The 26,288-nt window shown below is 42.4% G+C and overlaps 1 protein-coding gene across 2 annotated transcripts in view; it reads right to left on the bottom strand.

Annotated features, from left to right (window-relative positions):
* COP1 (COP1 E3 ubiquitin ligase) overlaps window positions 1-26,288 on the bottom strand; it is a 110,621-nt gene that overhangs the window by 36,788 nt on the left and 47,545 nt on the right. For both annotated transcript variants that reach the window (XM_035121329.2, XM_035121331.2), the window contains exons 13-15: window positions 16,140-16,248; window positions 13,732-13,813; window positions 10,785-10,901 (exon numbers count right to left, since the gene is read on the bottom strand). In XM_035121329.2, the coding sequence (XP_034977220.1) occupies window positions 10,785-10,901; window positions 13,732-13,813; window positions 16,140-16,248 (308 nt within the window). The remainder of the gene's footprint in view (window positions 1-10,784; window positions 10,902-13,731; window positions 13,814-16,139; window positions 16,249-26,288) is intronic.

Genomic DNA, 26,288 nt, shown 5'->3' with positions numbered 1-26,288 from the left:
CATGGACTTCAACAATTCTTCCAGACTCCCAAATAACTTGCTCAAAAAGCAACCCTGATATTAATCAGATTTTTACCTTTGAACATTATTTATTTCAGCAGCCTTCATGTAAACTCAATTTTGCGCCCTCAGGGCAATACAAGTATTCCAGTTATAAAACACTGTCCCACTAATTTTTAGCTTGGGGCATCAAGAAAAAAATGTAGAAAAGAGGACTCTTGCTCCAGTGCCTTTCATCTATTCCTCTGAATGAAAGGTGAATGCCTAATACAGCAGTTTAAGATATAAGAAATCATTATAATAAAAGGGGCTTTAATATATTCAGAATGTTATAAGAAAACCACAAGAATAGAAGGAACACACAATGTTCTTTGTTGCAGGGTGGGTAGGAAAGAGAGATGAATGTAGAAATACAGTTTCTACATATCACATAGAAATACAGGCACGAATAGAACAAACGCTGAAGGTAACTTTCCGTAAGGAGGTCCAGACTACCAATGAGCCGAACTGCTAGGGTCTGGTCCAAAAAGAGAATCACATCCAGAGCCAGGGGGCCAAAATGCAAAATGAAATGTAACTGTATCATGCAATACTACCTGTTCTATTTACCAAGATTCGGAATTATCATGCCGTTGTGAAGAATTAGGACATTCCTTGATTTAATGGGCAAATATGGGATTCAACCATCACCACACAGAATTAAGAGCACAATCTTCATGTATAGACTTAGGCAGGGCCAGCCCAATACATTTTGAGGTGAACCCCAAAATTGTCCCCCTCCCAGTAGGGAAGAAGGGGTAAGAGAAGATCTACATCGGGAACAAGGGGTAAAGGAAGATAAGACATCTCTATCTGCTGCCCCTGTGGATCATGCTGTCTGAAGCCACCTTATCTCTCTTCATAGGTGGGCCAGCCCTAGACTTAGGGAGTCACCAGAGTTTGGGTTAATTCCAGTGTATCAGATCAGCCACAGCTTACAAATGAGGTGTAACAGTTTGACAGAGATGCATAGCACAGCAGAGAAATGGGCTGGGACAATGCTCAACTGGAAATTGAAGATATTTAGCCATTGCAACACCACAAATCTACAGTGAGGGGGGGGGAAGTATTTGACCCCCTGCTAAATTTGCCTGTTTGCCCTCTGAACAAGAAATGACCAGTCCATAATTTTATTGGTAGGTTTATTGTAGCTGTGAGAGACAGAATAACAACAGGAAACCCCCCAGAAACCCAGAAGACAAAAGTCAGAGATTTACTGTGCATTATAATGAGTGAAATAAGTATTTGATCCCCTATCAACCAGCTAGATGTCAGAACTACATGACTTTCAGAAGACATCTCACACACCCCTGTATCAGGAGGTTTTTAAAGTTTGGTTTTTTAATGTGCTTTTATATGTGTTGGAAGCTGCCTAGAGTGGCTGTGGCAACCCAGTCAGATGGGTGGAGTATAATTGATGATGATGATGATGATGATGACGCTCTGTGTACTTTTGCAGCTACAAACAATTCTTAAGAACGGGATGCTAAATGAGTCTTTTATTTAAGCACTGGACTGATAACCACTGACAACCAGAAATTCCATGCAGAAATCTGGGTGGAATTCCCTTCAGATGAGTGAGTTTGTGAAGGAGGGACAGAGCACAGTTTCTCCTTCTCCAGTCTGCTGCACTTCTAGTTTGCAAAACATTTACCTTTCTATATTTTACATTATATATTTTTCTAGGTGATTGAGTGAGTGGTTGCTGAACAACTCCAGGCACGCCTGGAAGAAGCGGACCATTTGGATCCCTTCCAGTCGGGATTCAGGCCTCATCATGGGACTGAAACTGCCTTGGTCGCACTGGTCGATGATCTCTGGCGGGTTAGGGACAAAGGTGAGAGCTGTTTCCTAGTCCTGCTGCATCTCTCAGCGGCTTTTGACACCATCGACCATAACATCCTTCTGGACCGCCTAGAGGGGTTGGGAGCTTGGGGCACTGTTATACAGTGGTTCCGCTCCTTTCTCCTGGGCCGTGCCCAGAAAGTGGTGGTGGGGGATGAGTGTTCAGACCCCTGGGCTCTCACTTGTGGGGTGCCTCAGGGTTCTGGGGGGTGTCAATCAGTGCTGCATGGAGTCGAGGAAGCGGCCTGCAGGGTCGGCGCCCAGCAGCACCACACGAAGCACCGCCTCCTCAATCCAGCGCGGCGCTGCTGGGCGCCGACTATGCAGACCAGCTACTCGATCCGGTGCTCCATGCGGTGCTGCTGGGCACCAACCCGGCAGGCCGCCTCCTCGATCCAGCACGGCGCTGTTGGGCGCCGACCCTGAAGGCCTCCTCCTCCTCCTGCCGCAGCTGGGTCCCGCTGGCTGGCTGGGGCGCTCCACACGGCACAGAAATATGTCTTATATTTCACAAATCCTTTTAAATCCTGTAACGGCTTATTTTATGACTACGTCCTAAAATAGGGGAACCACGGTAGAAGCCGCTGAGATTGGCTGGGGCAACCCAGTCAGATGGGTGGCATATAAGTAATAAAACTACTACTACCAGACTGCTTTTCACTCATACTCTTATGAGTAAAAAACAGGCAAGCAAACTTTTTGCAGGTTTTAGTAACAAGGCTGTGCTAAACAACACATTTAATGCCAAATAAATCAACGGATGCATGGCATAACTGTTAGTACTGGATGTAGTGCTAAATCTCCATGTGGGAGAAGTGGAATAAAAGTGTAATAAAAATTCACTTGTCTTGGGAAATGCTGGGATGCAGGCTGCATTTACCATACAAAACTAACATCATTATTTATTATTATTATTATTTATTGAATTTATATACTGTCCTATACCTGGAGGTTGTAGGAGTTGGATAATCTTCTAGGCTTATATTCCAGTACTGAACCAGATCAGTGCTCTATCACAATCTGCTTTGGAAAATCTCATAATTTATAAAAGTGATTTGCTATGCAACATGTAGGAACTTGAACTTGCATCTCTCAAGTCCTTCTTGGGCACACAGATTCAGTTACATGGTTCTTTGGACTGCAGCCCTAGTCATGCATGGCATGATATTTAACCCAACAGGTTTGTTCCCCAGAAAGATGGGGAATACGCAGGCTCACCACACTGCTAAAGCAGATTTATAAAGATACTTTCAGAATGAAAAGTTTTCATCTCGAAACAATAGAGAGTCATTACCAGCATTTTATATTCAGTTGTGATTACAGTTTATACTAAAGAATGCTCCAACTCAGACAGCATACCAATAGAAAGCTGTAGGCAAAACAATTTCCATTTTATTTTCACAGCTGAATAAACTTTGCAGTCTTCCTTAAGTTTCAGCCTCCAATTCAATATGATGCAGTTTTCTCCTGTCTACACAATTATTTGTTTATCCATTTTTAATATGAAGTGTAAGGGCTCTGAGACACAAACCTTTTGAAAAGTTATCACACATTTGCCTCTCACAATGGAAAACGACTACAACTAAGCTCCTGTTTTCGCAAGTTGGAAACAGTTGCTGGCCTAACCCAGGAGTAGCGAACCTGTGAACCTCCAGACATTGATGGAGTAAAATCTCAACATCCCTGACCACTGGGAAATGATACCTGCAGCTGATGGACCCCGGTACAATTTAAAGTTAATATGAAGCCAAGTATGCTACCTTAAGAACTGACATTGAAGTAAGGTCCTTTGAAATAAATTGACTGTAGGTTTCAGCTCAGTTTCCTGGGTGACATATCAGTCTTGATTCCTGCAAATTCAGCTTCTAGATTGGCTTTGGGATTAGACTACTTCTGATGCCCTAAATGTATGGAGACTAGTTACAGGTAGGTCTGAGTCGAAGTTACAGGTTTGGTCTGAGTCGAAGCAAAATAAAAAAATTCCTTCAGTAGCACCTTAAAGACCAACTAAGTTTATATTTTGGTATGAGCTTTCGTGTGCATGCACACTTCTTCAGATACACTAGAAACAGAAGTGTCAGACCCTATATATATATACAGAGGGTGGTGGGGGTGGGTGGGAATGGGTGATGGGCTGATGGGAGTGGTAAACCTGTAGATGGCTGTTAATGGCTGCTGATGGCTGCAATTAGTCCTGGGCTGAGGTGCTAAAGAAAGCTTGATCATGCATAATGAGATAAGAATCCGATGTCTCTATTCATCCCAGGTGCTTCCATGGTTTTAAGCTTGGTAATGATTTCCAATTCAGCAACTTCTCTTTCCAGTCTGTTCCTGAAATTTCTCTGTAATAAAACAGCTGCTTTGAGATCTTGTATAGAATGTCCTGGGAGATTGAAGTGTTCTCCTACTGCTTTTTCAGTCTTATGGTTCCTGATGTCAGATTTATGTCCATTTATCCTTTGGCGTAGGGTTTGGCCTGTTTGTCTAATATAGAGAGCTGAAGGGCACCGTTGGCATTTGATGGCATACACAATGTTAGAAGATGAGCAATTAAATAGTCCTGAGATGGTATGCTGGATGTTGTTGGGGCCAGTAATGATGTTGTCCGGGTGTATGTGGCAGCAAAGTTGGCATCTGGGTTTATTGCAGGCTCTGGTACCAGTGTCCATGTTAAGTCTGGTGGTTGTATTATTGTGGGTGAGGAGTTGTTTAAGATTGGGTGGCTGTCTGTAGGCAATGAAAGGTCTTCCTCCCAGAGCTTGAGAAAGGGAGCTGTCATTGTCCAGGAGAGGCTGTAGATCTCTGATGATGCGTTGTACTGTTCTAACTTGGGGGCTGTATGTGATGACTAGTGGTGTTCTGTTATTTTCTTTTTTGGGTCTGTCTTGCAGCAGGTTCTCCCTAGGTATCAGTCTGGCTCTGTTGATCTGTTGTTTAACTTCATCAGGTGGATATTTTAGTTCTAAAAAGGTTTGCTGTAGATCTCTTAGGTGAGATTCTCTGTCTGTAGAGTTGGAACAGATACGGTTGTAACGTAGGGCCTGGCTGTATACGATGGATTGTTTGGTATCATCCCAAACATACCAAACAATCCATCGTATACAGCCAGGCCCTACGTTACTAAGTTGCTGAATTGGAAATCATTACCAAGCTTAAAACCATGGAAGCACCTGGGATGAATAGAGACATCGGATTCTTATCTCATTATGCATGATCAAGCTTTCTTTAGCACCTCAGCCCAGGACTAATTGCAGCCATCAGCAGCCATTAACAGCCATCTACAGGTTTACCACTCCCATCAGCCCATCACCCATTCCCACCCACCCCCACCACCCATAGCTGCCAAGTTATCCCTTTTTTACAGGGATTTTCCCTTATGCTGAATAGGCTTCCTCGCGAGAAAAGGGAAAACTTGGCAGCTATGCCACCACCCTCTGTATATATATAGGGTCTGACACTTCTGTTTCTAGTGTATCTGAAGAAGTGTGCATGCACACGAAAGCTCATACCAAAATATAAACTTAGTTGGTCTTTAAGGTGCTACTGAAGGAATTTTTTTATTTTGTATGGAGACTAGTTACAGGTAGGGAGCTGTGTTGGTCTGCCATAGTTGAAACAAAATTTTAAAAATTCCTTCACACGAAAGCTCATACCAATGACAAACTTTGTTGGTCTCTAAGGTGCTACTGTAAGGAATTTTTTTAATTTTGTATGGAGACTGACAGGGCTAGCATTTTCTGATTCTTACTAGCTTTTGATATGGTGCACCATTAGACTGTACTGAAATAGATGGAAACAACAAATGCACCCAGATAATGCATGCCTAGATAACCAAAGATCCCCATTTCCATTTCCTTTCTATGTGGTCATATAATCCGGGGCAGGACTGCATTGCGGGAGGGGGGGGTGAGGCGGAAATAATAGTTTACATTAACTACTACATTATACCAGATGGAATTAGAAGTAGGGAATATGAAGACTGACATTTTGTTAAGCATGTGCGGACCAGTTACACATGTGAAAACCACTTGTAACACCAACAATTAGTGCCTCACCCCTAAAACATCTTATAAATATTGCTAAGTAAAACATTCGCTCTCAGAAGTTCCATTAGCTTCTCTCACTGACTATATTCTTGGCTGTCACATGCATTACTGCTCTACACCTTGTTCCCTTTTATGCTCCCTCTAAATCATTGCCACCAAGAAATACAGACAATTACCGTGTTTCCCCTTTTTTAAGACACCGTCTTATAACTTTTTTCCCCTCAAAAAACACAAGGTGTCTTATTTTCAGGGGATGTCTTAATTTTTTATTAGGTTTTTATTACGGTACGGTACCTTACTGGCTCGGGGTGCTGCCATCCATCCCATCGCTAACATGGGAGCCGAGGGGCGCAAAATGGAGGCGGGAGAGTAGGGGGAGGGAGAGATGAGAGAGACGCGAAAGGCTCCGGGGTGAATGGCAAGTAGGTCGTCGGAAAGATGCCTGTGTAATCCCGGTCCGTGAGGGGGAAACGAGACCCGTATCCACACCTTGTCCACACCACCGAAACACACATTCATAAGGGGCGGCAGCTCAAGGAGTCAAACTTCCTTTCCCGCTTGAACGCGTGCAGAGGCGGGCAAGGCGAGGGTACGCGCGGGCGGGCGAGGGTACGCGCGGGGACCCCCTTCGGGAATCCTCTGTGCCTTTAAACTCAGGAGGTCGAGTAGCCAGCCAGCCCCCCATGCACGACATCTCTGAGGAAACGTGCTTTTACGCTGAAGTCCCGCAGTATTGCCGCAGGAGGAGGCGGTGGCGGTGGCACCCTGACTCCAGAGGGAACGGGGCGAGTTCGGCGTGGCCCGCCCACCGAGCACCCCCGCGTGTTTCTTGGGCAAAGTGGCAGCGGCAGCACCACGGCAGCGCTCCCTGAGGTGCTCCTGCCTCCCCACTGTTTCCATTAGCGGGCGGGGTGGGGTGGGGGCTCCCTCGCTTGCTCCTCGCCGCCCTTCTCCCTCCCTGCATTGGCAAGGCCGCCTTTCAATCAGCCGCCAACTCACCCGCGGCGCGAAAGGGGCCAGCAGCGCTCCTGCTGCCGTTCATTGCCCCGGTGGGCCATGCAGCCCACGATGTTCTGGTGGCACAGAAGTCTGTGGCCCCGGTGGCACGGAAGGGCTTGCAGGCCTCCCGCCGCCGCTCTGCCTCGGGCCATGCAGCCCATGACGCTCTAGCAGCGCGGAAGGGGCCAGCAGCGCTCCCGCCGCCGTCCGTCACCCCGGCAGCGCGGAAGGGCCCGCTCTGCCTCGGGCCATGCAGCCCATGACGCTCTAGCGGCGCGGAAGGGGCCAGCAGCGCTCCCGCCGCCGTCCGTCACCCCGGCAGCGCGGAAGGGCCCGCTCAGCCTTGGGCCATGCAGCCCATGACGCTCTAGCGGCGCGGAAGGGGCCAGCAGCGCTCCCGCCGCCGTCCGTCACCCCGGCAGCGCGGAAGGGCCCGCTCAGCCTTGGGCCATGCAGCCCATGACGCTCCGGCAGCACAGAAGGGGCCAGCAGCGCTCCCGACGCCAAGGGGTTTCCCCGTTCAGGCGCTCGGCCAGAGTGGAAAAAAGTCCTGAGAAGAGCGGGGGGGAAGTCCTCCTAGCGCGGCTCGCCTGGCGACGCGCTCAATTCATGCACCCCCTCCCACCTGGTCTCAAGCCTCTCTGAGGCTCTAAAGGAGAGCAACAAGGTATGTCTTATTTTCGGGGTATGTTTTATATTTCGCAAATACTTTAAAATCCTACCATGGCTTACTTTATGACTACGTATTAAAAAGGGGGAAACACGGTAATAAAGATAAATACGCAACGAGTGCTGGTAAAGCACAAAGGTAAAAGGCTTATAAATAAAATAGCATCACTCTCTTAATTCCAGAAGCTGGGCAGACAAAGCTAATATGCGGGAAAGTACAAAATTATTTCCTATTTCCACTTGTGAAAAAGAATACATTACCTGCTCATTTTTCATTTTCCCTCCCACTATGTCTGCAGAGATATAGACCTAGTTCTCACTAATGTGGTAATCCTTTGTCAAGAGTGCAGCCACAGGCAACGGTTCACACTGCTGAATATGCTTCTATGTAGCAAAGAATCCCTATGCATATAAAACTAGTCTCGTTACTCAACATCTAGTTTTTTGCTCTTTGTTTCGTATTGAGCTCTACCATTCCATAACTGGCCCTGCATACCCTTGTGAACCTCTGCCTTTGCGTTGAAGATTTTCAAACAGCTGCTGTTAAAAAATCTCACTCTTGCCATGTCACCAAATGGGGCAGAAAAACGAGCCCAGTATGGAAAAAAAAATTGAATTCTCTATACTAAAAAGATGCAAAAGTTAATTGTGATGAAAGTAGCAGTATGGCCAACACATTTCAATCAGACAGGAACAGTAGCTGTTGACAACTCTAATTGAAAATGACAGTGCCAAAGGGTTTTCTGCCTGGCTCCTGCTCAGAAGTCAGCCCTTCAAATTCATTCCTTTGATGGATACACATACCACATAGCTTTCTGTAATGTCCCTTCTTACACCAAAGATGCAAGGAAGAATATTTAGTTTTTAAGAACATTAACTCTCAAAGACCTTTGGGACCTCACAAATGTTAAAAAATAAAACTTTTCCAAAGAATGCTGTTAGCATAAGCACATCTGAAGGCAGCCCTGTTTAGGGAAGCTTTTTAATGTCTGATGTTTTATCGCTTTTTTATTATTATCATTCATTCTGTTGAGAGCCGCCTAGAGTGGCTGGGGAAACCCAGCCAGATGGGTGGGGTATAAATAATAAATTATTAGTAGTATTAGTGTTAGTATTATTACTACTAAACGTGTTCTTCAACACCACTGACTTACCAATTTTCTTCCCCAACCTCCTCCTTCCACTGTTCTCTAATTTCCTTCTTCCTTCTTTTGCTCTCTTTGTGTTTAGTGTGGGGTGGGGGTGGGGGTGGGGAGTTAGCACGGAAATATATTAAAGCTTATGCTGATGTATCCATTCCATGATCTGACTCAATAAATTTAAAATGGAGTATGTAAGGTTGTAAGATTGAAGACCTGTTACTTTCGTGTATGGATACATGATGTCCATACATACAGAAATCTAGTACTCAGTACTATTACTACTTGCTACTATTACTACTCGCTACATAAATTGAGAACTCAGTCCGAATAGGGAGCTCAATACCTTCCTAGGGAGGTATGAGCAATGATGAGGGAGAAGATCCATCATCTCTTTATCCTTTTCCAGAGCATCTATCTTGATTACAGGAGAGGCTCAGTGCGTTACGCAGCCACCTCATGTCGCAAAGGAAGCAGTATACAAGAGCCTGGCTTTCTGTTGCATCAATGCTGAAGACTGAGGAGTTTTTTTAAAAATTCCTTCGGCCCACCCTTCAGGAATCTTAAAAGCATACCGTATGGCAGGGATGGGGAACCTCCAATCAGTTGACCAAATCAGGCTTGCCAGACATATTAATTTGGCCCAATAGCCTATGATTCCAAACCAGGCTTACCTGCCCTCCATTGGAACTCATACAACATCAAGTGTGAGGCAGGTGAAACTGCAGCTGCAGAGGAACAATCAGAAGACTTCTGCAAGTTAAAAGGTGCATTCAGCACCTTTTAACATGGTCATCAAATGCAACCGTCGCTGGAATTGGTTCCATGGGAGCCAATCCCTGCCAACATCAGGACTCATAAAGGTAAAGGTACCCCTGACGAATGACTCTGGGGTTGTGATGCTCATCTTGCTTTACTGGCCAAGGAAGCCGACGTTTGTCCGCAGACAGTTTTTCTGGGTCATGTGGCCAGCATGACTAAGCTGCTTCTGGCGAACCAGAGCAGTGCACGGAAACAAAATTTTCCTTCCCGCTATATATCTACTTGCATGTCGTGCTTTCAAACTGCTAGGTTGGCAGAGAAGGGACCAAGCGACAGGAGCTCACTCCGTCACAGGGATTCGAACCGCTGATCTTCCGATCGGCAAGCCCAAGACTCAGTGGTTTAGACCAGTCAGTGTAAGATTTGCGCCACTCAGGAGGAGCCACTATTGGAATGGTTTGCTCCCAGCTCACCAGCCCTTGTGTTCCAATGGCATGTTGGGAGTCTAATTCTCCAGCAGATTTGCTGATTCAAATAGGAAGTGTCAGGAGGCTTTTCTTGAATTGCAGCAGCCTGCCTCTTGTGCAGGAAAGGTCGCTGTAAGCACCACTGCTGGCAAAAATGTCTATAAAATCTCCTACTCGTCATGCTACTATACTTCTCTTTCCATCCTTTCCCAACCATAAGGATCGGGATGCAAAACCAAAGAAGTGCTGCTTCCACAATGATCCCAAGCTGCTGTTCTCAGCTACTGGGAGCGGGTGACATTAGTGATCTGTGTGGAGCTTCCACTTTCCAGTTCTTTGCCAAACCAACTGGTGAAAAGACCAAACTCACTGAACAAAATGGGATTTACTTCCAGATAACTCTGCATAGGATTTTAGGCTTCTACACATGCTCCTATACTATCCTGTTATGAAAGGGTGTGGGGCAGGCAGAAGAACCTTTGACGGCTTCTTCCCACACAAACCCTAGTTGTATATTCCCAAACTCAGCTCCTTTTCAGGAGAAGGGAAACCTCAAAGGTGAGGGGAAGTAGCTGCACCCAATGACACTCTGAAGAACGCTACAAAAATGCTGTTCTCAGACCAAAAGACAGGGCTGCAGGAGTACGGTATATAAAATCTGCCCTCTGGTCACCTGGGAGAGATCATTGTTACTAAGTGCTGCATAATTGGACCCCTGATCACAGCTTGGCAATAGACAAACAGCCCAATTATCAAGTGCAGTCTGGAAACACAAGTGATTCTGCCCTTTCACACAAAGTGGCGGTTCATACACCTACCTGCACAACCAAAGGCCAGATGGTACCTAGATGATGGGCTGAATTTCACACAACATACATTTGCCTTGGCCTCAATACTAGCTACTGAATTGTCCAGGTTGGTTGACCACAGCTTCACTGAAGAAAAGAGAGAGAGAAACAAAATAGGCAGGTTAAGCTGCAGTGGGTTTCCTATAATGTTTATTTAGCCCTTTGGTTCTTTTACCACTAACTAGGAATCTAACAGTAGAAAAATAAATGGCACCTACTACTAGTATCACTGGGGAACAATTTTTTTGTTGCATTGACACCTGCAGTTGTTCTAACCTAATTTCAACGTGCTGATTTCATATCTGAAGTCGGTTTTGTCCTGTAAGCTCTAGTTTTTTTGCAATTCATGTTTTTCGCTTTTCAGCATAATCTTCGTTTTTCGCGATGCAAGAATTCAAAATTTTATTAAACACATAGCCAAAGTAGTACAATATGATTATGAAAGTCAACATAAAAGAACAGTTGAAAAATCTCATGCAACAGAAAATGGGGGAAAAAAAGTTCCCCAGTGTATTCTAAGGCAGGCCCAGGCAAACTCCGCCCTCCAGATGTTTTGGGACTACAACTCCCATCATCCCTGACCACTGATCCTGTTAGCTAAGGATGATGAGAGTTGCAGTCCCAAAACATCTGGAGGGCCGAATTTGCCTATGCCTGTTCTAAGGGCACACAGCAACTATTATGAGACACCCATCCACACATAAACAGTCTAAGAGATTCAAAATTAGAAGGCAAGTCAAAACATCAAATCCCAACATTGAGATGAAGTTGTGCCACATTTATCCCCAAATCAAGTTCTGCTAAGACGCTCATATTTTTAAAATGTATTTATAATGATTGGCCATTTAACTCACAGGTATGATCAATACACATTGTGTTTATTATCAAATGGAACCTGTTTTATACTTGGGGGGGGGGGCAAGCTGGCAGGAAGATGAAGACACCCTACACACATCAGAAAAAAGAAAGAAAAATGTATTGCTGTTGTTCTAAAGGTATGGGAGAGGATGGTAAAAGTATGAAGATATACATGCAGGAGAATGGCACGAGATGGGGGGGGGGGAGAAACACAAAAACATTCATCAGGACACACCAACACATGGAACAGAAGAGAGACCAGGTTTTTGTTTTAAAGGAAAGAACACTCACAGGAAAGGCTCATGCAGACAAACACGAAGGAAAGACCCAACCAGACAGAGCCACAGGCAGGGTAGGTCTGGATGGCAGGACAAATCCCCTTGAAGAGCCAACAGAAGTCTTTGAAGACCCTGCCTACCAAGTCCAGTGGGAGGAATCATCTTTACAACCGAATGTCCTCCAACCTAATCTGGCAAATGGAATCTGGTTTATATTTCGAGTGACAGAGATTCCATCTTACAGTAAACACATTGTGGATTGAACACATTTTAAGCCTCTATTTTAATAAGCAAGAGCAATAGATCCTTTGTTATCCAGCTGGATTCTGATCTGTCAGACAACACTGATCTAACATCTCTGTGGAGGAAAAAACCTTGGTAGGGAGAGATACACACAGTTATGGATAAGCAACAGGAAGTGTACCAGCTAATATGCCAATAGATTCAGAAATAAAATTAAGTGATCCTGGGCCTTAGGTTAGGTTTCAATGCTACCATTTCAAAACATTTATGTTATCCCCACGTGTGCATACAGAAGTAAATACAATGTGCAGGTTGACGACTCGTTGCATCATGCACCTGCTCTGGGAATTAGCAAACTGGTAGTATGCTGCTCTAATTTGATGGCAGGGTATCATGTTATCAAGTTACAGACATGGGTGCCCATTTCATCCTTTACTTTGACCCTTACATGCCTAGACACCAAAAAAGCAAAAATTCCATGCACTTTTAAGCAAGCATCATCATCCATTGACAAACCCCTCATTTCAGCTGTAAAGGAAATACAGAGTAGGCAGCGCTCTAAGTCATCCCTGCAATACAAGTGTTTTTGAGGATTGCACCCTGCCTCATCCACTCAGAATAATGACATTGCTAACCTGCCATTTTGTCAGTGCTTCTCCTGTGGTTGAAGCAGTGAATTCAAGTTAATATAACATGACTATGTGATATATTTATTCTTTTCAGATAAGTTGGAAAGGATTCTGTAAAGTATTTCCAACCTCAAAGCTATATTTAGCTATTATTTTACTTTGGAGTAGCTAAAGCTGTAGACAAAATATGCAAGGGAATCAATTGTGTGGATATTTCTACTGCCTTTATTTAATTTAAGCTAACAGTGTTTAAAATTCTTCCCTTGAAGGAAACGTGTTAGAAGCAATGCATACATTAATGACAGACAGAGGCCAAGGACTGGATGCAGTCACAGCAGTCTTAGCCTCCTAACCATGAACAGCAAGAAAGGAAGAGAGTGCTATGGGTCCAGTGGCTCTCTTCCTTTCTTGCATGACTTCCTTTAACTACAAGCAGTGTTCCAATGGCGTTAGCACAAACTATGGGTAACACTGACCCATAATCCCTGGAACCATTAATTAAGCACTCTGTTTATGGGAGAATCTGGTTAATCCATTTATGTCAATGCCAACAATACACTATGGTTAAAGAAAGAATGGGATGGGATGGGAGATTCAGGAGGATATGGAAGGTGACGGGAGCATGCAAACCTACTGCACACTTCTACATAGTTAGAAGACTGGGAATGCTATATCTGTACCAGGCCTAAGAGTACATTGTGTGATGAAACCTAAGCCATTCTTTCAGTCATCAAGAGCCTTTCCCCCTAGCACCTTACCAATTATTCATAAGATCATCAAACTCTGCTAGGGAAAACTGGCATTTTGAGCCTTCATTTCTGAAACTACATAGGATCATCAATATGAATTTAGCCTTGGAATGTTAACTGGACAGAGTGGGAGAATGCAGAAAGAAAATCAGAGTCATACCTTTTGCATCATCAGAGCCTGAAGCCAAAAGTTTAGGATCCATCAAATTGAAGTCCACACTCCAGCATCTTTTCTCATGCTCCTGTTATTAGGTATAAATGAAAATATGTTTTGGTTAAATTAATACAGATGAAACTTTACTATACTTACTGAGACTCAGATGGAATACTTTTTCTACTCAAACAAACCCAAACAAACCGCTTGAACTGCCTGAAAGCAGCTCCCAGAGAGGGAAGCTAGAGAACTACATATATTCTGATATATTTTTAACTGCTGCTTATTTGCATCTTGAGAAATGAGAAGCTCGGATTATTCTCACTATAAAAGTATGTGCTTTGCCTTGTTACTGCTCTCTGGTGGGCTTTTGCCTTTTTTAAAAAACAGAAAAAAATCAATATATACTAAGTATCTATAGTTGCTTCTAAATGTATGCATTCTAAATGTGCTGTTCTTTAGATACCAGTATTCTCAAGAGCTAGAAGAATGCCATTTAATTTCTGCTGAAAGATCCATTTCCACAACTCTATTCTTCTCTGAACGTTGGGCACATATATTTAATTCAATCTGGGTAGAAACACACTCTGGAGACTGAGCTTACAACTCAATACAGAACAATTTAAAATGGTTGGGACAGTATGGCCAAAGAACTGAATAAAAAATCTAAGAAGTGCTTCATATCTTCTGCATATCATGCATTTCAATCAAAATCAAAATGAAGTCCCCCCTCCCCCCCCAAAAAAGGGAGTCTGCAGAAGCCCACCAAGTTGGAATCTTAACCAAAAGCACATCTACTCAAAAGTAAACACTCCAGGCAGGCCATTATACACCTACTCCAGAGATGCTCAGGAAATGAATCCAACCTTCTCTGTATGGCCCTTGGGACTCTCACAAGGCCACACCTCCTTCCTAGTCCACACCCTGGACCTGCTTGAAGCACTTCTTGAGTGCTTTTGCCTGGTTATAATGCAACCTTGCTTGCCTGGATGAAGAGCCTGTGTAGAAACTGCTGACTTTGGTGAGGTTGCAATGTAGTCCTACTTGCCATGGGTTAAGCTGTAACTCCATCCATTCCCCCCCCCCAACCCACACTTCGCTGCCAGGCAGCCACCTGGATTGTGGCCCTCAGGTTGAGAAAGGTTCTGCACTCTGATCTACTCCAAGCACACTCACCTGCCCCTAGTTGAATCTCCTGCTCCTATATTCATGTATTATTTGCAGGTTAGGTACTAGCCATTTATTCACTGAAACACATGAACTACTGGTAGCTTATCTGCAATTGTTTCAGAGAAGTCTTAATATATGGATGAAAATGTCCAAACCTCCCCCCAAAAATTACTTCCTCATTTCTCTCCCCTATATTGGTAAATGACAGAAAGGTACTACAGTGGTACCTCTACTTACGATTTTTTCTACTTACAAATGGAGCTCCGTCTGCCATCTTGGATGTGGTTTAGATAAGATTTTTTCTACTTACAAATTTTTAGATAGGGTTGCTTCGACTTACGAATTTTTTCTCCCAATGCACTCCTATGGGATTCGATTTACAAATTTTTTCAACTTACAAATGTGTGTTCGGAACACATTAAATTCATAAGTAGAGGTACCACTGTAATAGTCATTTGTTGAAAGCCCATGACAAGGTCTTCTGGTAAATGTTTGAAATGACTGAATTATGAGGCTAGTTTTTGGCCCTTACCCCAGGGTCAGGAGAAATGTCCCCCTCTATCCTCCATCATTAATAGCAGAATAGTAATTTACTAAAGGCATTTGATTTTCCACTGGGGGAGGGGTAGAGAGGAAAGAGACTCTGATTTTTATTTTTTTGCCTCTAAGTATCTACTATTCTGACATTCATCATATGATATATAATGAAAACCATAAAACAAGGTGTTCTATACAAATCAGGAAATCCAATTTCCCTGAGATCAGATGTTAAGATGCTCACAGCACCATATAATTCTATATCTGCTTTTACTTAACTCAGCCCAACAGCTCCCTGCACCTGCAGAAAGTCTAATGCTGGGAGTTTCTGCATGCAGAAGAGTTTTCTCAGAGACTTATGGGAAAGGCCCTTACATGCATATTTGTCGTGCATTGTCAAAGCAAATGGGGAAACCTGCAACCATAGAAGATCGGGAGTTTTTAATCAGAATCACTATGGTCTTAGCCACTTCTAAGACAAGAAGGACTATAGAAAACAATGGAACTACACTGCCTTTTTCACTAACTTCACCTCTTGCTCATTATTTTTAGACCCACAAATTATTTTTGACTTCAGCACCATTTACAATTAAATGCTGACAAAGTTGAAATGTAAAAGAAATTGACTAGATCCTCCTTTAGCAAGAAACTTGCATTAGGTGACGGCAACCACTGTTTTTCGGAATCAAAACACAGAATTTCTTTACCTGGTAGACTTTTGAACGTTGCCCTGTGAACCCATCCCACAAGATGACGGTACCTTCATAGTCACTGCTGGCCAACAGGTTTTTGTGGTAACTACTCCAGCTGATACAGCTGTAAGAGAGAAATAATCCCCGAATAAGAAAGCATCTTCATTTAAGCTACAACTGTGTGCAGGACAAAATAAGTATTCCAATAGCTCAGGGTATTTTATTCACCAAAAAACAACTGTTGCCTAGTTAAAGCAATTTTCACTACTTATGTGCTGATCATTCTATATTCCAAATTGTTCTTTAGGCCAATTACAGTCTAAATTCAAGAAGACATGAAGCTATAACTAAACAGTGAGATCCATTTAACTTTATTGTAATAAACAACAGAAACTGAAGCTGAAGTTTTTCTTTTCTTATCAAAAAAACCCCACAGAGATTACTTTTTAGTGCATTAAACAGAACTGCCATAAAAACCCTGTTCACTCTCATAAATCTGTCTGAGGTAACAATGCCATACCATTGGAATGGAAGGCATGAAATCACCCCCAGGGTCACATGTGGAGACAGTTCAGTTTGCAGCTCATTTAAAGAAAGGGACTGCTGCTCATAGAACTGTCCATGATCTGGAAAGGCCCAGCATCTCAGCAAGACACTGACCCTTAAGCTTGTTCCTATTGCCAACTGCCAGACCCCACTAACCAGTCACCTGTTATTTATCCATATGACAGGAAACTATGTCATAGGATCTTATATTATCAGTATCTGAGATTTCAGAATAGAGACATTTAAAGAGTAGGGAAAATAAAATTGAATGTACAGGTAAGGTGTGGGTCAGCATAATTTAAATGCAATAAAACAAGGAAAAGCAAAGATGACATTTCAGTTCTTCATTGGGCAGCACAGTAAAATCAATGCAGCACTGCAATACCAAGTATCCCTTTCTTTAAATGAGCTGCAAACTGAACTGTCTCCACATGCGACCCTGGGGGTGATTTCATGCCTTTCATTCCAGTGGTATGGCAAGTAATAAAGATCTTTATAACTATAATGAAGATCTTCCATAATCCTTCCATTTTACTCTTTCCAATAAAATTGTTTAATAAAGTGTAGACATAGAGTGTCTTTTGAACTTTTAAATCACAAAACAGAGGACAGGGTCTTTCCTACAAGTCCTTTTTCTTCTATCGCAGGTGCCATTCCTCAGTGGGCCACCCCCTCTCTGTGGGACAGGAGGACAGACATGTAGCAGAAATCCAGAGGCTGAAGCCAAGTCTCTTTCCTTCACATACTGAGTAGTTTCCAAGTAGTATGCACTGCTACCAAGTTTCATTTCCTAACAACAAAATTGTAACTGTATTACAGTTTAAAGCAATGTGTCTCAATCACCAGTGGACACAGGAGATCAATAATCCAAACTATTTTGAGGGGGAAACTATACTGATTAGCACCTCCCAAGTCAGTATCCCCATTTCCCAAGAAGGTGTGTGCCTGCAAGCTTCAATGATCCATTATTCCAGCAGAATACAGGTGAAACTCAGAAAATTAGAATATCGTCAAAAAGTGCATTTATTTCAGTAATGCAACTTTTTTTTCTTTTGATTTTTACGAATGCTTTCTTTTGGAAATTCCATAGTAATAAAACAAATAGTTACAATAATACAAAAACAAACAAAAATAAACATCGCTATTACATTTAATTAATTACATTCCATTTATAATTGACCCGCCTAACGACAAATAATTACAATTACAACAAATAAAGGCTTGACATATCTTGCTTTGCATCTCATGCATCTATCTCATATATTGGTTTCACCTTTTAAGTTGCATTACTGAAATAAATGCACTTTTCGACGATATTCTAATTTTCCGAGTTTCACCTGTAGGGTGGTATCTTTAGATGAAGTTCTTCATTCTCTCCTCCTTCCACATGTTTCCTCTCAATATTAAATTTTACCAAAGCAGTCACCACCTAGGGTGGGATGATTAAAAAGAGGCTCTTGATCACCCTACAGGAACCAGCAACCAGATCACAAAGAACAGCTTGAAAAATGCTACAGCCAAAAACAAGCTCTGCTGAACCAATGGCTCAATATGATAAAATACCCATCAAATGTAAGGGAGCCATGTAGGCCTCAGTAATGCATCCATTGGTCCACACAGAACTGGAATACATGAAAACAATCTCTCTTATTACCTGCAGCATTTTTTGTAGGCATTGTAGGTGAAGACATTAATAGACAGGACAATAAACTGTTTATGTATGCAACGACAGCAGCAATAATAATAATAATAATAATAATAATAATAATAATAATAATAATAATAATTTATTATTTATACCCCACCCATCTGGCTGGGTTTCCCCAGCCACTCTGGGTGGCTTCCAACAGAAAAATAAAATAAAATAAAATAATCGATTAAACATTAAAAGCCTCCCTAAACAGGGCTGCCTTCAGATGTCCTCTAAAAGCAAGAGTATTGATGGCACAGAAATGGAAACAGGAAGGATTACCAACAAAAGAAGAGCGGCAGATGAAACTGATGAACTATGCAGAATTGGATAAGATGACGGGAAGAATTTGAAACCAAAGGGCCCAGAGGTTCTTAGAAGATTGGAAGAATTTTCCAAACTATTTGAAAGATAGCTGCAAAAAGTAGATTACGCTAGTAGGACTGCAAGAAGTTCTGTAAGGAGGAGTATATGAAATATTGCAGGAGAAAGAAAGGAAAGATATTGAGTTATGCTGTATTTATAAGTAATAGTGAGATAATGAAATGTAAGATTAAGTGATGAAGAAGGGAGATCATCAGGCGTGGCTGAGGGAAGTAAAAAAAACTGTACAAGACATGAATGAATGTAATAACATGTTTGGAAAATATATGTAAAAACAATTAAAAATTATATATCTCTCTTATTTACCCCCACCCCCATTCACCTTCTCCGAAGGGATGTGACAAAAAGAAGGTGGGATGAGTTCCCAAGCCCTACGGAAACATCTACTGAATTTTGGGAGAACCAAAAATGAGTAACATTGACTTTTGAAATAATGCACAGATCTAAACTGACAGTGGGCTTAGAAACCAGAAATTCCTAGCTATGTTAACAACCATCAGAGACCACTTCAGGTACAGAGAGGATGTGAGAACATTGCTGGTATATTATCTTTCAATTTTTTTAAAAAAATAAAATAAAACAAAAAGGAGCATTGCTGGTAAAGGTCTTGAGCACTACACATTTTGGTTCCCACATTGGAGGATTGCCCTTAATAACCTAACAATGTGCAGATACAATTATATCTTGCTTGTCAAATAAAGGGGGAGGAAGAATCCATCCTGTGTGTACAGGAGCCAATACAGTAGCCTAGTTATCTTTATGTTTAAGAGATTGTTTATTGTTATTTTTCAAAAATGCTGGGATAGGCTGAATTTAGCCTTAAATAGATTAATATTTTTAGGTGCACACAAGACAGGCAAACTTAAGCCAGGTAAGAACCATACATTCGATTCGTGGGACCTCTGCACACAGCTCTCAAAGTGTCAACTATTTTGAGAGTTAGCCTAATGATTCATGCACTATGAGTGCAGTATAGAAAATTTGTTGTGGGAGGGACCACAGCTCAGCAGGAAGCCACATGCTTTGCATGCTGAAGTTCTCAAATTCAATTCACAGTATCTCCAGTTAAAACAATCTCAGGCACAGTCAATCAGAGCAGATAGCCTTAAGCTGTATGAGCTACTGGGTCGATGTGGCTGCAAAAAAGGCTAATGTGATTTTAAGCTACACTTAAGTTTCCAAGTATTCAGCACAAGTGAGCCCTCATCTGGAGTACTGCGTCCACCATGTTGTACAATGTTGTACAAGACTTGTGAAAGAGGCAGTGCTTCATGTCTTCAAGGCAGAGAGTTGTGAAGAAAGGTAGTTACTTTTGTGATTCAATGTTTGCTCCTAGTTCCTTCTCAAATTTGGGCCACTTTCTCCCTCTCACAGCACTCTTATGACAGAGCCCAGAATGTGCCAGGGGGACTCCTGACTTTTCAAGGGAAGCTTTGTGGACAGCACAGGAGAGAGCTTTGGTAGAGCAACCCAGGGTTTTGTATTGTGCCCCCCCACCAAAAAAAAATTCATGTCCTGACTTCTGGCTATAGTAACTGTCTCTCTTTAGAGAGGTGTTTGACACAAAATTGAGAATTATAGCTTTAAATTCATTATAATGCTTTTTCTAAGCCAAGTCAAGATATTAACTATGTTTGTTGTCTTGCTGTATCCATACGTATAGGCCTTCTGAGACTTAGTTCATGTAACAGTTTTCTAATACATGTTGCAAATGAAAGTGTATGGAACTATAAAGCAGTACAATGTGGTTCACCAACAGCAATAAATGAAACTCTTTAAGAGGTTAGGGCTCCACCAAGATGAACACAGATATTTTTATAGCTGTGTACAGAGTGTTCCTTCCATGAAAGATGGAGCAAGCTTTAAAGAATATAGTGGGTAAGGAAGCGTGCCAAAGGGCAATACACAGGATTGTTAAGCACTAACTTTCAATTGATTTCTGTGGTCATTATACTTAGCTATTCAGGAGAACAAAGCAGTCTGGTGTTTGTTTTCTTACCAATAGCATGTAAGCAATAATAACTAGCTTTCTGCTGTGGCAAGTGTAGTCCAGAACTACTTTGCCAATATTGACTTTGTATGGCGCCATACCCAGTTATTGCTTTCATCACTATATCACCAAGAATTAGAGTAGAATAGTGGCTAGCCAGCATGGAACAGTAGAGGAGCATGCCAACTAAGCCATGGCATCTGTGAAGCCCTTCACTGGCATCTCTACCAAAGCCCCAGACTCTGACCTTGCATTTTTAACAAAAGCACGTCTCTAGATCCCTCCAGAAAGTAAGTTATGTAGCACAATGTGCAGCTGCCCTTCTAAGCAATTTCTGTGAATGAATCAGACTGGAGCCCATTAAGTGTTTTTAGCCAATGAGTGAAGTGACTGATAAATGAGTTGTTTGGGCAACTGGCAAAAGGATTCCCTGGGGGCCTAAGCAGCTTCTGTTTTCTCCTCCCATTTAGCGGTTTAGGTTGACACTGGGCGGAGGAGTTTTCATGTGTTAATAGCTATACAGCAGTCAGAAATTCAACCACAGCTTTTCTACTACGGAAATACAATTATGGGAAAACGCTCAGGTTAGTACAATTGATACTTACCTAAAGAATGGATTTATATTGGAATAAAAAATAATTGGGTTTGGTTCTGGCTCAACCTGGTGGTCAACAACATGAGAAGAAATGCTCTGGGCAGCCTAAAGATCCAGCATGTGTTTATGGACAGCGTGCAGCCATACAGAGATGTTTGACCAGCTGAAGAGGAAAAACAGCCAGCTGCCTATCACCATGTTCCCCCACAGGACACCAGCACCAGCAAGTGCTTCTGACCCACAGCCAAGCACTTTGGGGTACCGGTCTATCCCCCTTGTTGGTGTTTCCACATCACCCTCCAGCAATGAGGAAGACAGCCACCACTGCCGCCAGACTGTCAAAGACGACTAACAAATAGAAGGCTGGAGAGCCCTTTTCTGTTCCTCCCTTGGGAGATATGCATACAGGGACAGATTTGCCCACTGTATAATGCTTAGTCTTCATTGTACAGCTCAATGATTAAGCCCCTTTGTGGGAAGAAACACTGATTGTACTGAAACAGTGTCTGGGTGTTGACTCACGAGTTGATGTTGCTTCTATCAAATACATTTGTTGTTGTTTAGTCGTTTAGTCATGTCCGACTCTTCGTGACCCCATGGACCATAGCACGCCAGGCACTCCTGTCTTGCACTGCCTCCCGCAGTTTGGTCAAACTCATGTTCGTAGCTTCAAGAACACTGTCCAACCATTTTGTCCTCTGTCGTCCCCTTCTCCTAGTGCCCTCAATCTTTCCCAACATCAGGGTCTTTTCCAAGGATTTTTCTCTTCTCATGAGGTGGCCAAAGTATTGGAGCCTCAGCTTCAGGATCTGTCCTTCCAGTGAGCACTCAGGGCTGATTTCCTTAAGAATGGATAGGTTTGATCTTCTTGCAGTCCATGGGACTCTCAAGAGTCTCCTCCAGCACCATAATTCAAAAGCATCAATTCTTCGGCGATCAGCCTTCTTTATGGTCCAGCTCAAATACATAAGTGACTGTAAAGAAAAAGACTACATCTGTGATTTATTAGTTTGCTTGTTTATACTCCTTATTGTGGAGCAGTTGCCCTTGGTGATATCTTCTTGCGTGACTTTGCAAACTGGCCTTTTAAAAGGTTTTTCAAGGGTTTCCAGAGGTTTAGAGGGTGTTTCCAGGCTTTTCCAATGGTGTTTCAAATACATGCGATTTAACTGACACACGCAGGCCGCCCTGTCCTGTGAGGTTCCGTTGATGTGTAGTTGCTTGTTGTGCATGATAGCCCACTGGTGAGGTAGAAGGGCCCCATGGAGAAGTTGAGCATGATGCTTGGCCAATGGGGTTATTTGAGATGTCAACATGGATAGCCCTAGGTTCCATTACATCAGCTTGATGTCCACCTTCTTGCAGGAGAAAAATAGCTTGGCTGCTGCTTTCCTCTTTATGATGTGCTCTGGAGAAAGGGAGATCAGACTCTGGTATGTGAAGACACTGAGGTAAGCCAGTTGACACATTGGAACAAGCTGACTCTTCTCTCAATAATTACGAAGCCATGAGCTTCTTCCCATTTTGGAGACTGGATGAAGAGATTGTCCAGGTATGGGTAGATGTGGATGCCCTGGAAGTGGAGGTGGGCACCAGGGCAACCATGGAGAGGAGGCCAGACAAAGCTTTATTTTGAAAATGACGGTGTCAGACTGCTTCTCTTACAACTGTCTGCCAGTATTCCTTTACACTTTTATTATTTAAAACTTAGAATGTTTGCAAAGGCATCATGAAACTTCAGCATTCTAGAGAACAGGTAAAGGAAATAGAAGGACTCTTGCATAAGCAAGCAATACAATGGTTCCCAAACCTTTTTACTCCACAGAGCATTTGGCAATTCTTATTCTAATACAATAAAATACAAATAAGCAATAATACATTAAAAAAATCAATATATTTAATGTACACACACCAAGGACCACCTAATCAAAACTCGTAGACCACATGTTGGTAGTCACATAATAGCCACAGTGATTCTTGGGACGAGTGGGGTTCATGGCATATATAATTGCCAATGTCAATCAGAAAATACTATCTTTTCTTCTAGCAAAGCATTTGAATGTGTACTGTTAATTAAACATGTTAAGCGATTTAGTGAGTTATGAAGTATCTGAACATATATTTAGCTTCTTGCCTGTCTCCAACTACAATAGGAAAGGTTTGTGGCAGGAAATACTTGTATTTAAAAAATAATAATTTTTATTCCTTTTCCAATATTCACAAAAATAAAATCACAAAAAACATAAAACAAAAATAAAACATGAAAAAGAAAAACATAACAGTTCTTACATTTTTTACTTAACATTGTTGACTTCCTCAATTCCCCCCACACTGGGTCCACTTTAAAATCTAAATTAAGCAATTTTCATTTTATATCTTAAATCATTCTAACACATTTTATCTTTATCTCTCAACTATTCTATTCTAAGTACATCCACTATCCTTAACCAATAATTAATCAATTAATCCAAACCAAAAATTATTTTCCCATCCTCTATCTTTTATTTCTTCCCTTAGCCTAAAATTTATTACCAAAAACTTTCCATGAATTCAAATATTAATTTTTCTAACATAATAACATTTAATCACTTAAAACTAAATCAGCCCCCCTTCCACTGGATTCAGGGTCTCCCAGATGATTCAGCGAGTTCCATAGGTCATTCCAGTTTCAGACCATCTAAAGCAATCAAAAAGTAACATCCATTATTGCTCCTCACCCCACTCCCACCCTGTCCCTTCCTATCAACCCTTCTTCACTGGTCATCCCCTGCTGCTTCCCCAATTCTTTAAATGTTACAAGACACCATCCAACTGCTTTTCCACTTTTTAGCCCTTTCACAATTTCTTTCCCTTAAACTCTGGCCCCAGTATGGATTCCGCCCTCCCTCTCTCACTGAGAGGGGCACTATTCCATACTGGTTCTTCTTTAAAAGCTCTTGGAATCAAACATGAATCTTGTCTCTCCCCCCCCCCTGACTGGGGGAACAATGTTCCCTTCATTTTCCTTTTCTTCTTTTAATTCTACATTGTCCAGGACTGGTGGTTGTAGGTTCTGATACACGTCACATCTTAAATCTTCAATAAGTTCCAGAAGTTGCTTTTGAAAGTCCAAGTCAGATGATGTTGTGTCTACTGTCATCCTGCTCATCTCAAATTTCCTGGGAAAGCACAGATTACAAGACAGCAAATGGCGTAGTTCTTATTTCCAAAGTTCAGAAACAAAAGTTGTGTCCGATCTGGTTACAACCTCTCATTTTTAATTCTTCTTCATATCTTAAAAATCTTGTGAGCATTTATGAAAAGAGCATTGTCCAACTTCATGTACACAGCCTTATATTTTGTGCTTTCTTCACTGCTGACGGTTTCCGGCCTCAAAGAGGCAAGCAAATTCCTTTCTATTATGATGTCATCATGGCGGCTCGCTGATCCCTCTAGGGACCCGACTCCAGCTTTCAGGGGGACTTTCCCCAGACCAGAATAAAGATCTTTACAGGGATTTTGCTAGTTCAATCCTTCTCCCCTTTACCCCACCTTAGGGGGAAGGTTTTAGCTCCAATTTTTGATAACTGAATGCTTCGGGCAAATTAACTGTCTCTCAATTCACTCAATGGGGGAGACCGACTTCCTCTTTAAATCTCCTCCCCTATCCAATTAAAAATTATTTCAAAGTCTTTTTCTTTACTTACGGTGTCCGATGTTCTCAAATCCAACTAATTTAGAAGAATCCACTGCTCCTGGCTGCTGGCATGAAGCTTCGCATTGCAAGGGTAGCAGTTTAACTCAAGGCACCTTGTCTCCACTCCGCTCGCTCTCAGCGCCCTTATTAGGGCTACAGGGGGGGGCAGAGACTGAAAACGGTGCAGCAGAATTCCCACGACCCCAGAATGCTCGATCTGGGGCTCTTTTGGGGGTCCGCGTCGCTCTCACGGCTTCCCCCTCCCCCGCAACGCTAGGGAATCCCAGAGCTCGGGATTCTCTCACCAGTCAGCAATAGCGGCAGACCGGAAGTCCTGTGGCAAGAATACTTGTAGACCCAATTACATTTATGTAAATTAATTACAACAGAAAATTTGGTCCATCAAGGTTCAGGTAGGGGGGAGGGGTTAATTTTTAGAAGTGGTTCTCTTACTTAATATCTGAAGGGAGGTACACAAAAGTTTAAAATAACTAGAAAGTCCCCATAACTGTGTCAAAGGCAAGAAGAAATTGCTAGATGAGCTATGAAGCAAGCAATAGTAATGGGGAGGTCATAGCTTGGTTCTCTAGGAGCAGACTTCCAGCTGTAATCTTGATGTCACTGACAGTACATAATACAGGCAAAACAGACCAATTGTATGACTTCAGAAAGGCAGCTTCATATATTCAAATAGTGATAGCAGTTCTTATGAAAGTACACCCATTCCCCCTCTCCTCAACTAGATAAGCAGGAAAAGAAGAATGGGGGAAAATGGGAAAATAGTTTTTTCCCACCTCACGAGGAACAGCACTTCAGCAAGACAGAACAGCTGGAGAGCTCAGAGCAGGTGCGGGGGGGGCACAAATATGAGAGAAATGTCAGTCCCTTGAGAACATGTGTTGGCATCCTTTCACGCAGTTTTATTATTGAGACACAAACTGCTCAGGTGAAATTAGAAAACATCCAAATGGAATATTGTACTTTGTTATCACTAAGTGGTCCGTTAACATCTATTCAAGTCTCTTCACACACCATAAACCTTTAATACAGTTTTTAATTCAAATCAAATTATCACCAGACTGAAACAGTCTCCTTCCTGTTTGCTGATCTTTGTCAACTTTCAGCCAACTAAAAGTGTTTGTAACATGCAAAAACAAAAAACCAGAAGCCACATTTCCCCAAAGAGCATACTGAACAGCTTGCATTAAATCAACACCACGAGCCAAAAGATACAAGCTACTTTTGTGTTAAAAGTACCATTTACCTTTGAAAACATGCTCTGT

This window comes from Zootoca vivipara, chromosome 7 (genome assembly GCF_963506605.1).
Source record: "Zootoca vivipara chromosome 7, rZooViv1.1, whole genome shotgun sequence".
In the NCBI taxonomy this organism is placed as follows: Eukaryota; Metazoa; Chordata; class Lepidosauria; order Squamata; family Lacertidae; genus Zootoca; species Zootoca vivipara.
Note: the sequence above shows the minus strand (reverse complement) of the source record. Positions and strands in the feature narration are given on the sequence as shown.